The sequence below is a fragment of the Gymnoscopelus microlampas genome (assembly GCF_963454915.1).
Source record: "Gymnoscopelus microlampas genome assembly, chromosome: 21".
In the NCBI taxonomy this organism is placed as follows: domain Eukaryota; kingdom Metazoa; phylum Chordata; class Actinopteri; order Myctophiformes; family Myctophidae; genus Gymnoscopelus; species Gymnoscopelus microlampas.
The window spans coordinates 15,706,681-15,721,772 of NC_139958.1; the positions used below are offsets into that span (position 1 = coordinate 15,706,681).

At 39.5% G+C, this 15,092-nt stretch overlaps 1 protein-coding gene across 1 annotated transcript; it reads left to right on the forward strand.

The window, feature by feature from the left end:
• Window positions 1–2,557: 2,557 nt before the first annotated feature.
• cplx4a (complexin 4a) lies at window positions 2,558–13,344 on the forward strand (the record flags this gene model as incomplete). The annotated part of the gene is made up of 3 exons (XM_084046853.1): window positions 2,558–2,718; window positions 7,146–7,233; window positions 12,904–13,344. The coding sequence occupies 3 exons, from the start codon at window positions 2,558–2,560 to the stop codon at window positions 13,129–13,131; spliced, it is 477 nt and encodes a 158-aa protein (XP_083902979.1). The 3' UTR covers window positions 13,132–13,344.
• Window positions 13,345–15,092: the final 1,748 nt, after the last annotated feature.

Genomic DNA, 15,092 nt, shown 5'->3' on the forward strand with positions numbered 1-15,092 from the left:
ATTGTTATGAAAATATACAACACAATCATGAACTATACACAATCCCTAGGATACAATGCTGGATTGTAGGCCTACTTGACCTTCCCCTCCCTATTTCGACTCATTGTTTACATGTCCTGCTGGACTTTATTCTCAGTTGTATGACGTTGTCGCATGCCGAAAATAGACGATTTACAAAATAACAACGCATCGCAATGTGACGTGTTGTGAACTTGTAGATTGTCCGTTTACGGCGTGAAACATAATCGTACAATGAATCAGGCTTAACCCACTGTAAGTATACGGATTAGCATGATGCAATAGTCTGGCATTATGGCCATGGCAAGCTCATTAATCAATCACACAGAAGCAGAACCCATTGCATGATATTCCTCTGTGTACCAGTGAACAATCAATTTATTGCATTCTGTGTTTGTATAGGCATTAAGCACACAGATTCATCCCATTTTACAGGAAAAGTTTGCATTCTGTTATATTACTGTTTTGGAATAACATCAAAAAACAATGTGGAGTTTTCCCTGAGAATTCTAGAACTGTAGCTAATATAGCCGACTTAAAATACCTATGATATAAAACAAAGGAAAAACTAAACTAAACATTAAATTAGATATTTGGAAATGTTTTAAGTAAAGTATACATGATTAGAACATGCTTAAACATTCGGGAATTAAGTTAAAATATTTCTACAATTGCTACAAATTGCTACAAAACCTGTATATCCAGTCATTTTGGGGCATAAACAAGAATTTGAAGGATAAAATCAAGTCTGATAATGACGTACCGTGCATGTTCACATAATGTATACTTTACATGACTTGCATGACCATTTTTCTTTCTTTTTTTTTTTACATCGACGTGCCTAGATGTCCCTAGTGCCCACCTATCCTGTGTCCAGTCCAATTAATAAAATGCCAAAAGAAAACATTTCACAAGCTCAGTGAGTTCTTATAGTAGTTGGTTCTCAACGTGGGGTTCGGGGGGCCCCTGTGCTCCTTGAGTGGGTTCTATAGGGGGTTCCCAGATCAATTAATGATAGGTAGCTACCAAATGGGCCTTTACTGGTCTGTAACTCAGAGAGTGTACTTATGGAACTAAATGGAAGCTTACATGTCCATTTGGTTTAAAGTGTCCCTGAGCAAGACACATAACTTCAAGAGCTCTTCCTCGAGTGCTCAACATGACCATCTGAGCAGCCATCAGCTGGTCTACCTATCTACGTGTGGTGTGTCAAAGCAGTTTCTTGAGCTACAGGGGCAAGTGGGAAAATACAGGAAAGTTTACTGTGGTTAGAAAGAACTCTGGATGTGAAGAGATGTTGAAGTATAAGTGTACCCATCTTGTACTGCCACCAACGCCCCCAAAACCCTCAGTCAGCGTGTAGTAGAGTAAGACTTCATACTGTATGCGGCAGTGTTTACATACTGTAGATATACACTTTTGACTGGATGCAGAATTGCCTTTTCAAGTAGCAACAATTGAGAGTGAACAAATTAATTGTTGTGTCACTTCACTTCATATATCCCTGTATACTCACTGTCACTGATACTGTTGTGTGTTGTTCTTATTGCTGTAATTGTTTTATTGTTGTGTTCAGGTGTTCTGAACCCAATTCAGCAAAACATCTGTCCTATGAGGTCCCAACTTGATAATCCTCATGTCACATCTGCGCAAAATAAGGTGTTTGTGTTTGTTTTTCCTAAGAGCTTATTCTAAAGGGAATAATTATTCTACATCCTATACATTGCTGAAGAAAAAGTGAGTGAGAAAAAAACATTAGACACTTTTGATTACAGACTTAAGAATATTTTCCCCAAAATATTTGAATGCTTACTCATTTTGGGGTAATCTGCAAACGTCAGATATTGATGGATGAAATGAAATTACATGATTGTTGTCTCCACCTTTCTCCATCCTTTTATTGTGCTTTCAGTCACATATCCAGCTGAACAATGGCACAGTAGAATGGAGGATGACTCTAGCAGGGATAAACAGGCCTGTGTATAATCCCAGTCCTGTCTCTACTCCGCCTCGGCTCAGCAGTATAAATGGAACTCTCTGGATGAAGCTGCGTACGCGACCGGCCCTGCTTAACTAATGTGATTAAAGCACAGTGGGCGGAAGCAACATATGTGATCCCACAGGCTGAGGCAACAGCTCTCATCTTCAAAACATGTTTTATTCAGAACTTTGATACTAATGCACCGGCTATTGTCAGAATATGCACAATGTGTCAAAATGAATAAGGAATCCATGAAAGTCGCCATGTTTTAAAAATAGATGAGAACAGGCCATCTGCCTCTAAGCATAGCGGAGCAGGGAGGGTTTAATCCAGATTATGGTCGAGGCAAAACAGTGTTTTTCTTTTTTTTGCGTGTGTTGCTTGCCATCAGTGTGTCCTTGGTTGCATCGACAGGCAGCAGGTTAGCTAGACTAGGCTTCCATTGGATCCGACAGCTGAAGGAACTCTAAACTATAAGGGAACCATTCAGGAAGTAGCATCAGCCTAATTTGCAACACTAACTACTAACTCCAGCAAAGCAGACGATAACGAAGCATCATGGCTTTTTTGATCAAGAGTATGTTGCCCAGTAACCCGTTGTCGGGAGTTTTAGGTGGAGGGGAAAAGGAAGAGGAGGCCACCCCCACTGACCCGGCCAAAGCAGCAGGGATGTCACGAGAGGAGTATGAGGAGTACCAAAAACAGTTGGTTGAGGAAAAGTAAGTAGCAACTCGCACAGCACTTCACTTTGTCGTGCTGCTGTTGGCTCAATCACTGCCGAATCAATATCTCAACAACAGTCTGACCTTGACAATCAAGGCTATTTCATAATATGTTGCAATACAATACCGGTATAGCCTATATCTTTTTTGTTTTGTTTGTTTTGTTATGTTTTTTGTTTTTTTCATAGCTTTATATTTCCTTAATTAGAAGTGTGCTTTATTTTATGTTTACTTAATTTTTTTTATTCATGTTAAGCATTTGTCCTTTTCTTTTTTACAGCTAGATACATTTGCTGGTCAAGGTCAGAGTAGACATGCCATTTCCACCATATAATGCACTATTTTCAGATTATGTGGAAGGACATCGATTTAAGCCAAACGTTATGCACGTGCATAACATTATAAATACATAATCCATGACCCATGATCATATCCAGTGTCAAAAATGTTGATGCTGAAAGCTTGATGGCAGGAAAGTATATGAAAAAAAAACTCAAATAAGTTAATGATCAATTATTCCCCACACTGTTAATAACATACATCAGAATGCAAAAGTGTTAAGCCCTGCACGTTAGCACCTTAGCAGTGTAAAAGTCAAATAATATACATTTAAAGCAGAACTATGTAACTTTTTTTAATGAATAAAATGTAATTTTGTCCAATCTGCATGGTAGCGTATGCTATACAATATAATTTATGCAATTGGACTGGTTGTATTTTGTCTCCATGCTCCTCTATTGAGACATTTACACTGTGTCAAAGGTCATGTCTCACCTAGACACAGGATCCGACATGAATTTTGACCTGATGGTCGAGATTCAATTTATCCCCTGAGCAAGCATGCAGGCTCTATTAGCTCAATGGTACACATTTCAGCACTTGTGCAGGAAACCGGGTTAGAAGAGGAAAGTTACATCGCCAAACCTGGTAATAAATATCTTTTGATAATAATGTCAACTTCCGGTTGATTTTGCTATTTTTATTAGGAAGAAAACCCGGAATGGATCCGCGGATCTGGATCCAGATCTTCAAATAGTAAAATCAACAGGAAGTTTTTATATTAAAAAAAAGGAAAATAGTACCGGCTTTGGTGATGTTCTATATTGTCAGAATCAGCTTTGTTTGCGTTCGTTAATCGGCTAAAGGAGCTCCTCCTGTGCCTCTTCACCTTACAATGTAACTCAATGAGGAGCATATTTTGAATTATTTTTTATTTCTTACCCACCTTTTGAGTTAGCAAGGTAACCACACAACCCGAACCTCTATCAAAGTGGTCTAGCCCTTTAAATGTCATAAATTACAAATAAAATGACACTGGCTTTTTCAAATCACACTGACACTGTATTTAACTTCAAGGGCCCTTCCTTATCCCTTATGCTATATTATTCGTTTTTTTTTTTTTTTTTTGAAAAACATTTTAAAATAGTGAAAATTGCTGATCTACATCGATGCGTTGGGAGCTTGTAGATTGGCTATTTTCACAGTCTTTATTTTTCAAAATAATAATAAAATTCCTAATAAGATAGATAGCCGTGCAAGATAGGGCCCCAATTGTTTGTTGGTCCACATAAATAAAAAGTTAATAGTAACATCAATGTTACATAAAGGCTTAACAAAGTCTGACATAACATAACATAACACTCTAAGGTGAAATTGGACCAATAACACAATGTAGACAGGAATCCTGTCAATCCAATTCCAATAGAGCTGATTAAATAGTTATTCTCTGTATTGTCCAAGTTTAATTGTTATTGTTTGAAATCTCTGACACACAAGATCATCTAACTATGATAAAATACAAGTCTCTCAGTGAATAGATGAGGTACAATCTTACAACTGCTAGTGGTAAAGACTGCAGAGTCAGACTGAATAAATCAGATGAGATTACAGAATGGATTATATGGATTACATATAGGAATGTGCTCTTATGATTTCTTGTGGTATATATTATTTGCATGTGAGGTAATTAAAAAACTAAATCATGTTAAACCCTTTCTAGTGGTGCTTAACAACATATCTAATTAGACAGTTATAAAATTTAACAAAGTTTGAATGAAATGGAGAGAGAGAGAGAGATAGAGGTAGAGTAAGAGCAGGAGAGAAAAGAAAACATGCATATGCATAGAGCATGCATTTCTTGGAAAACCACTGTGATCCCATCACCTATGAGGAGGGGAGGTTGACCAGTAACCAAAAGGGTTACAGGTTTGTCCCTGGTACCCATGGAGACGATGTATTCCAGCTATTCCTCTGGTACCCTTGAGCAAGGCACTGAACCCTGAAGATTCGCCAGGGGTAACTCAGTGATCCTATGCTATAATCTCTCTGGACAAATGCATGTGTCTGAATGGTTTTAGATGCATGTCTGTATGGTTTTAAATGCATGTATACCTGTATATGGTATCCAATTGCATTATTTAACAGGGCCAATTACTCAACTTGAAAATCAAAATAAGCTCTGACATTGAAGCTCAATGTCACAAGTACTTATTCATGAAGACATTTCAAATCATAACCTTGTATGGAGCACATGTGGAGCTGCATTTTTTGTGATCACAGCCTGGTGATGGGCAGTTTGATCAGACTGATTACATTTATAATGGCTTTACTTAATCAATTTGATTAATTTAAAGTGGATTACTGGATGATTAAAGATAATGTAAAACAAAATAAAAATACTAGAAAAAGTGCTCCTCGGGGCACAGGTCTCCGCCAGGTCAGGTAGGATAGTGTGGGGCAGCAATGTTCGGAATCCGCCAATCAGGCTGGAATGTGAAAAATCAGGCGGATCGGACGGATCCATCTTGATCAGTATAGAGATCATGTGTACGATTTGCGTGATGTTTGGATAAAATCTGAAGGAGTAATATAAAAAATGAGTTTTATATAAATTGGCCTCCTGGTGGCGCTTTAATAGGGCAATGTTGAAAGGGTGGCATTTGTTCGTCAAAGTAGTGCAAATGTGCGTGCAAAGTTTCACCGCAATCGGACGCTGCGTTCATGATTTGCAACATTTTGTTCAAAACGGGCCACTCCTGCAAACTTTAGATGTCAATCTTAGCCAATCAGGATGAAATATGAAAATGTGATGTGAAAAATGCAGGGCAAAGGTTTTTCCCTGACCTCTAGGGAGTGCCCATACAAAGTTTTACACAGATCGGTGCAGTTATGGGTAAAAATAGTTATCGGCATGTTATAGCGCCACCATGAGGCTGATTTGAAAATGTTCACGTGGCATTTCTTCCTCGGCATAGTGGGAATGTGCGTGCAACATTTCACGGAAATTGAAAGCTGTGTTCATGATTTGAGGCATTTTGCACTCCTGCAAACTTTGGAAGCCATTTTTAGACAATCAGGATGGAATATGAAAAATCTGAAATACCTGTTTTGTTTAATGACTATAGAGATACTGTGTACCGATTTGCGTGACGTTTGGGAAAAATCTGTAGGAGTACTGTCAAAAACTGTGTTTTGCAAAAAGCGGCCCCCTGGTGGCGCTATAACAGGCCCATGTGAACAAATTGGGGCAAAGGTTCTGAATTGGCATCCAGGGAGTGTGTGTGCACAGTTTTGCTGCGATTAAGCCGCCGGAGATTACCTGTTCACAGACGGACACACACACGGACGAACGGACGGACGGACACACACGCGCGGACGGACGGACGGACAGGGTGCAAAACATACTCTCTCGCCATGCCTTTCGGCCTGGCGGAGACAATAACACTATGAATTATGTTTCACTCATTTGAGGTCTTGAACACTAACGTTATTTGCTGGGGTACAACAGTGTTCTGAACTTCTGCTGTGTTATCTGAAGATCTATGAAGCTATTGAGGTTGTCTAACATTCACATTAGAGTTAAGGTAGACCTTTATTAATATGGTGGGGGAAATACAGTTTCAGCTTCACCCAGCTGATTGCTGCTCAGATGGTCGTGATGAACGCTCGTTGGGAGCAGTTAGGGTTCTTGCTCAGGGACACTTTGAAAGTGAAACATACTGTATACAGGGCGGGAGGAGAACCAGTGACCTTCTGATTACCAGCCTCTACTGACTAAGCTATATCACCCCTAAAGTTAAATGTAAATACAACACCACAAAACGTTTTCAGCCATCTGGCCTTCATCAGTGTGGGATCACACACTGACGAAGGCTACAGATGTTTTGAGTTGTATTTATACTCAGTGATTAAACGCAAATGCTTCATTTTTTTAATACTACGTCATACGATGCATAAATTAGAGTCAAGAAATTAAGATTACTGAGTGTGACTCTCTTCCCACTCTTCAATATGTCTTTTTAGGTGTACATCATTTGCTTGTTTGTTTTCTGATTACCTGTAGTCAGGTAAAGCAATGGTGAGAATGAAGGTTGGAGAAATGTTCTGTGAGAAGTCATTAATCATGTGTTGTTTTTGCTTTTCAGAATGGAGAGAGATGCAGATTTCTTGCACAAGAAGGCGGAGAGGGCAACGCTCAGGGTTTGCCTCAGGGATAAGTACAGGCTGCCAAAGGTGAGACACTTTTAAAAAGTTGTACTTTTTTCAGAATAGGATAGTAGTGAGACACTACACTGAGGGTAGAGATAAGGGGAAGGGTATATGCAACACACGTCTCCAATCAGAATCAAACTAGGGACGTTTGCGATTATGTCATCTTGCACCTAATAATACATGATTCCAGACTGGTTTCTGTATTTTTGCGTGACATCATAATATGATGAAGTATAAAATAGGGCTTAAGTGGTTAAATATAACCGTGTGTGTGTGTGGGTGTGGGTCACATGATCATGTCAGTTTGCACTTTGATGGACATTTTCAATATGGAGAGATTTACTGTTACTATAGTTGCCTTTTTATCACTTAAGTCCAAGCCCCCAGAACCCAGTGCTTGCATTGAAGCGAAATGGACATGCTGGCCATTCGTAGGTACTGCAGCTTAAACGGACGGGGCCACTGCAAATGTACGAGCGAAAACGGTTTCGACCAATGGGCTTGACTCACGAGCTTGCGCACAAGCTTGCGCACGGGGCCGCGCACCTCTGTGACGTAAAACGCGTCACTTCTGTGACGCAGAACGTATCACAGTGGCCCCAAATAGGCTACGCCCATCACACTTTACAACCCGGAAGAAGGGGTGAATTCGCTTCATGCGCTGGGTGAGCAACTCAATGCAAGTGGATGGGAGGCGATATCCGGTGCCCTCTCTATTATTTTTAACTCTATGCTTAAGTCCATAAACATACTTTGTCGTATAATGAATATGAAAATAGCTGATCTACAAGATCACAAAGCGTCACGATGCGAGGGCATTATGAGATTGTAGATGTGCTATTTTCTCTATTTTTGCATTTTTGTGTGTGGAAATTGTGGAATGTTTTGGAATATTGAAAACAATAGGGTTAAAGTGGGTAACCCTCATAGTATTCTGGCTGGTAGAACCAACTAGCGTCTTCGCTGAAGCCATGTTTATCTCTTCAGCAGTAGCCGTTCAAGCTTGAACAGGAGGCGGAAACCATGGATTAGGGAGCAACAGGTTCCAAAGAGGACCTGAAGACTTTACATGTCCCATATTGCAGCTTGGGTCTTAAACAGCTCACTAGCAGCGAGCAGCTGTCCCAGGGTATTTACTGAATGCAAGGCAGTGTGAGGTGACCACGTCTTTACTGGATAAACACAGAACAATTTCAAGATTTTAATAATTAGTAGTAAGGGAAGTGTCAAAATGGCTACGATGGAACAACCAAAAAAGGTATGTTTGAATGTTGAAATTGAATTTAAACAGCACAAGCCCTACTTCATTTTGTCGTACGATGATGTCGCATGGCAAAAATAGCACACCTGAGCATGTAGATCTGCTATTTTGACCAGGTTGAAACGCTAGATTGAATGTAATTAAACATTCCATGCATTTATTTACAGTATGTGGAGATTTGTTTGTTTTTGCAAAAGAGCACAATTTGTTTTTTTTATTTCATGTTTTCTTCTAATATAATTGTATTTAGTTGAAATGAACCATGTTTGATGCTGGTACTTTTCAATGCCACATGTACTCTCAATTATTCCATTTTGAGTTTTAGACAATATCCTTTCAGTTTTAGACAATATCCTTTAGACAATATCCTTTCCTTCCTCTATTGGTCTATTAATTCACAACCATACCTTGAGGACAATGGCGGGAAAATCTATGAATACGTCTAATTACTTTTCTCAAATGGTGTTTTAAATTACCTGCAGGTCTGAAAAGGCTCATAACAAAAGCTACAGTACTATGTATGAGTTGTCCTTATTGGCACTGTATGTATGTATTCACCATGACAATAAAAGAGCCATGGTGAGAAAGCTAATGAAAACCTATTTGCTTTTGATTGCTTTGTTTTATTTGAGGCAACAGTCAAGGACATTTGACTATTCATTAATTAGAACTATCACCTGAACAGAGAAGGGAAGACTCTCTGTCATGGCAGTCTAATGGAATTAACCAGGTTCAACCTGGTGTCCCTATTTTGGTCATGACATTATGTTTACTTATTTTAACAAAAACAATATCAAACAACAGCACCCGTAAGCCATAATCTTCGTCGTATCGCGAATAACAAAAAATAGCAGATGCACAAGCTCACAACCTATTGTGCCGCTGCACGTTGTGAGTTTGTAGATCGGATGTTGCATTTTGTCGTATCAGGAAGTGTAGGGCTTAAGTGGTTTAAGTCTCGTGTCACAGTATAGCAGATATCTTTAGACCTCTGTAAGGATTCAGAGCAGACAGGCTACGGCAGATTTCAGATAATCCCACAGATTGGAGTTCCAAGTAGTCACAGTACACTTTGTTTTGCACGAGAATTGCGATTACATTTGTGTCTAGTAGTCATTGAAGTTTATTGAAATAGTGAGAGTAGAAAAAAAAAATGACTCATTTATGCTTTACAGAATGCAAAATATAGAATATCATCAAGATTGCAGTTATATATGGATCTGCACTTCTGCATTTAGTTAAATCCTTTTGTACATGTACATTCCTGTGGAGATTCTTAAAAAGACTTAATGAAACCAATCAATTAATTAATTAAAGGTAGTGTAAGAAATATTTTCTGGTTAAAACAAAATGTTTTACTTTTTGTTGTTGTTGTTGTTGTTAAAACGTTAAAGCTCTATATAGAGTGTTTGTTCAGTAACACAGGTCTCCCCATTACATTACATTACATTACATTACATTACATTACATTACATTAGATTACAGACGCTTTTATCCAAAGCGACTTACAATAAGTGCATTCAACATTGAGGCAAGAAAACTACTAATCACCAGAAGTCTTAAGTGCATTCTCTTCTAAAACAAGCATCTCTCCAGCTCTTTTATAAACAGAAAATACATTCCAGGAAGGTTGACAATTTCTGCCAATCAGGAGAGAGTACCCATTTACCATTTATCAGAGTTCCAGCTGCAATTTGTTTTCGTCATCACTTCCAATTGCACTTTTTTTATCCTGTATCCTGTTCCTGCATTAGTTCTCTCTCCTGATTGACCTGAAAATGCTTTTAATATGTTTACTAAAGATTTTGAGAGACAAGGAGACCTTTGTTACTCAACAAACACTCCGTGGTTACTATCACAGTATAGAGCTATTTAACATGAATGTATGAAAAACACGTACTGCGCCTTTAATTAATTAATTATAGTGTTATAGTCAGGCACATTCTGGGTTGAGGTTCTTGGCCAATCACGATGGAATATGAAAAATCGGACAGATCCGTCTTGATCACATGACTATAGAGATAATGTGTATAAAGATTAGCCTGATGTTTGGACAAAATCTGTAGGAGTAATATCAGAAATGTGTTTGGCATCCTGGTGGCACTGTAGACCCCTTAACAGACGACGTCACGCTGGTTGCAAGCGTCAAACCCATTCTGTCAGGTCTCGCTAGGGTGTGCAGCACTAGCCAACACACAAGAGGGGGTTGGGGTGTGCTGAAACTAGCGCACCCCGAAACAACAGGTTGAGAATGAATTGCATGAAACAATCACCTGTGCATCCAGTCTCAATGTTGGTAAACAAATAATTGGTCTATAACAGGACAATGTGAAAAGGGTGGCATTTCTTCCTTGGCCTAGTGGAAATGTGCATGCAAAGTTTCACGGCAATCGGACGCTATGTTCATGATTTGAGGCATTTTGTTCAAAACAGACCAGTCCTGCAAACTTTGGAAGCCAATCTTAAATGGTAAAAATGGTAAATGGTGCATTTATATAGCGCTTCTATCCGAAGCACTTTACATTGATTGTGCCATTAACCCATTCACACACACATTCATACACCGATGGCGGAGGAAACCATGCAAGGCACCAACCTGCTCATCGGGAGCAATTAGGGGTTCAGCGTCTTGCTCAAGGACACTTCGGCACTAACTCTAGGGGAGCGCCCCAGCCCGGGATCGAACTGGGAACCTTGCGGTTTTCCAGTTCCCTCTACCCGGCCACTCTACCCCTGAGCCACTGCCGCCCCTATCTTAGCAAGAGTGTGTTCATCCATCTGTGTGCCTGTCCGTCTCTGTACAGCTAATCTACGGCACCGTTGGCCCAATTGCAGCGAAACTGTGCACACACACACTCCCTGGAAGCCAGAGCCCCACATTTTTCACATTGGCCTGTTATAGCGTTATAGCGTTGGCTGCATGCTCATTTCTTAGTGTCATCACTTCCAATGTCACTTGTTTAATCTATATCCTGATTGAGTTCTCTATCCTGATTGGATAAAATTGGAAATGAAACTGAAACTGAATTGAAAACGCATCTTGATCCTGAATCTTAGCCAATCAGGATGGAATATGAAACATCGGACAGATCCATCTTGATCACATGACTATAGAGATGATGTGTACCGATTTGCGTGATCTTTGGACAACATTTGTATAGGAGTAATATAAAGAAAGGATTTTGCAAAAATCAGCCAACGCTATAACAGGCCAATGTGAAAAATGTGGGGCTCTGGCTTCCAGGGAGTGTGTGTGTGCACAGTTTCGCTGCAATTGGGCCAACGGTGCCGTAGATTAGCTGTACAGAGACGGACAGGCACACAGATGGATGAACACACTCTGGCGGAGACAACAATACATTTACCCTAACATGTATGTGTTTAGTGAATAGAGAACCATTGCACCTTTTAAATGTTCCACATCCTGAACAACTTACATTGTTGTTCCACAGGTTCTTCACTTCTAAACATCATAACTCACTACCACCATTTACAGATCTCAGCTAGTACACAAACATATATCCTTAACTAAGCCACTATCTTAAAGGTAGGGTAAGTGATATTTTTTGGTTAAAACAAAAGGTATTTTGTTAAAAGGTTAAAGCACTATATTCTGATAGTAATCATTGCTATAGAGTGTTTGTTCAGTAACAGGAGTCTCCCCGTCTCTCCAGCTCTTTAATAAATAGAAAATACATTTTCCGGTAGGTGTCAAAATCTCAGCCAATCAGGAGAAAGTGCCAATATTTAAGCTTCATTTTTATAGTGATCCAGTTCCAATTTTGCATGCTCATTTCTTAGTGTCATCACTTCCAATGTCACTTGTTTAATCTATATCCTGATTGAGTTCTCTATCCTGATTGGATAAAATTGTAAATGAAACTGAAACTGAATCGAAAACGCATTTTAATCTGTTTAATAAAGAGCTGGAGAGACAAGGAGACTCCTGTTACTGAACAAACACTCTATAGCAATGAGTACTATCAGAATATAGAGCAATTTAACACTTATTTTAACCAAAGAAAATCACTTACCCTACCTTTAAATAAATTGTCATTAGACATACAATCATAATATCTAATGTACTGTAATGCCTCTCAACGTAACTTTCACTATTGTTTAGAGCAGTGGTTTTCAAGGTGGGGTTTGAAGTTCCCCAGGGGTCCTTGAGGGGGTTGCAGGGGGTCCCCAGCAAGAAGAGGAACAGTTTAAAAACTTTAAAATATCTGATCTATGATCAGCTATTTGAATCTTTTTTTAATCTTCCCTTATGGGGGTCTCCGGCAAAGACAAATCCTTTCAGATGGGGGTCCATGGCCTATAAATATAGATTTGGGGGTCCTTGACATGAAGATATTTGAGAACCACGTGGTTTAGGATAACTGGTTTGGTTTCTAATGGTTATTTATTTATTTGTTTGTTATGCACAGAGTGAGCAGGATGATAACATGCTTGAGATGGCTGGAGATGACGTGGACGTACCAGAGGAGCTCCTCAAGATGGTGGATGAGGACGCCACAGAGGAGGAGGGCAAGGACTCCTTCCTGGGCCAGTTGCAGAACCTGCAGAACATGGACGCGGACCAGCTGAAGGAGAAGGCCTCTGCTACCGTCACTGAGTTAAAGACCAAGGCAGAGGAGAAGTGCACTGTCATGTGAATTTTGTTTTTAATCAACAAATAAGAAGAAAAAAAGAAGCGGGTAAAACGTAACGAAGCAAAGATTCAACCCCGTCCATGAATCTGCAAGCCATACTGTTTTAACCAGGTTGGAGTTCAGTCAAAGGTATATAGCAGATACCTACATATTCACATTTAACAACTTGAAATAAGCATGTAATTGTTTTCCTGTATCACCACATGCAGTACTAACTTGTTTGTATGGCTAATATGTTTCCTCTACTTATGCAAAGGGACCATGTTTTTTTCTTATTCTATCATAAGTTTCTCCCTTCACGTTTGCATCTCTTTTAGGGTTATCCAGAGAATTTCAGATCTGACATTGTTTTGTGTTCACTTCATACAACTCTCTCATATGATCACGAGATGCAATCAGTTTTTTAAAATATAATTCTCAACATTAAAAGTTGTGTTTTTATGACATGGATTATTTAAAGAAATTGAGCTATGCAGTCTCTGTGAAGCAAGTCTTCATAAACCCCCAACTACCCTGTATTCGTTATGACATTCCACTTGCTCCTTCTTGATTAATTGACATTAGAGTTTTGTATGTGTTGTACGAATAAATGATGATGTGTAGATGTTTTATTTTCCTTGTTCGTGGTATATACACGGCTGCTAAAGTTACCATGTCTTTTGAGTCAACTGACTTTAATTATTGGCAAAACTTGTCAAAATGTTTTACATGTCTTACAGACAACTAACCATGTTTGACCACCTCTGTCCTAATAATAATGAAAAACTGTTAATTATTTGGAAATATGTTGTTTTCATCACATAAATGGCACTGTATTGTACACTGACTGAATTCAGAATGAAGTAATGAAATACGAACGTATTGAGCAAATACTGCAGTATATATCATTTTATGTTCTGACGGTAGATGCACTCATGCATACAGCGAATGTCTTGTTATTAATAAATGGAGGCTTTTCCACAAACCTTTATCTTACTTCAGTCTTGTTTGTATCCAGAAAGCTTGCATCCTTGCACATTATCGTTGTCATCATCCATCATGATGATGAGAGGGCGCTGTTCCGCTGGTTCGTGGCTTTATTTTTTGTGTTGAAATCCCCATTGGGGAATCTTAGATCACGTCATATAAGAACTGTGTTCCAAACATAAACACCACCCCGGCATTTCTATCAGGGGGGTGGCTCTGCATCGTTTATGATATTCATTCATATTTGATACAGCCTGTTTCTGGCGAAAATGTTATTACATCTCCGGTTTATTTCTCGTATCTGCATAGTCTCGCGTAGCTATCTGCGTGAAGTGGGCGGACGCCAACCTGCTTCCGGTCTCCTAAAAAGGCGTCCGCCCACTTCACGCAGATAGCTACGCGAGACGCGAGACTACGCAGATACGAGAAATAAACCGGAGATGGTGTGTCTTGCCAATGTCAGTGGATTAATGTTTGAATCACACTCTGTTAATACTGGGCTCAATTGCCTGTGCTTTGATTTGATCCCATGACCTTGTGGTCTGAAGTCAAGAGCTCTTCCAACAGAACTATCCAAGCACACTGACCTTTGTACATTGACATTACATGAACGTGATGGCAGCCTACTGTAAGTCATATTAATCACTTTTCCACCGGGACAAGCCCCTCATCTAGACTGAGTGCCAAAGCAATGAGCAGCATAGAGCAGGGGTCTTCGACAGGGGGTCCGGGACCCCTAGGGGGTCCTCAGAGTTACTACAGGGGGTCCGCCTAATCTTTGTGATATGATTTTTTTTTTACATTAACCACTTGAACCCAAGCATCCCTTCTCTGAGGAGAACTTTAGCCAAAAATAGCAGATCTACAAGCTCACAACACGAGGCCTTGTGAGCTTGATCGGCTATTTTTGGCATAGAGTTATAGGTGTAGAGGGAAAAAGAGCAGCAAACGTTTATCTGAAACACAATTTTATACAATATAGAGGTTGCTTAGATTGC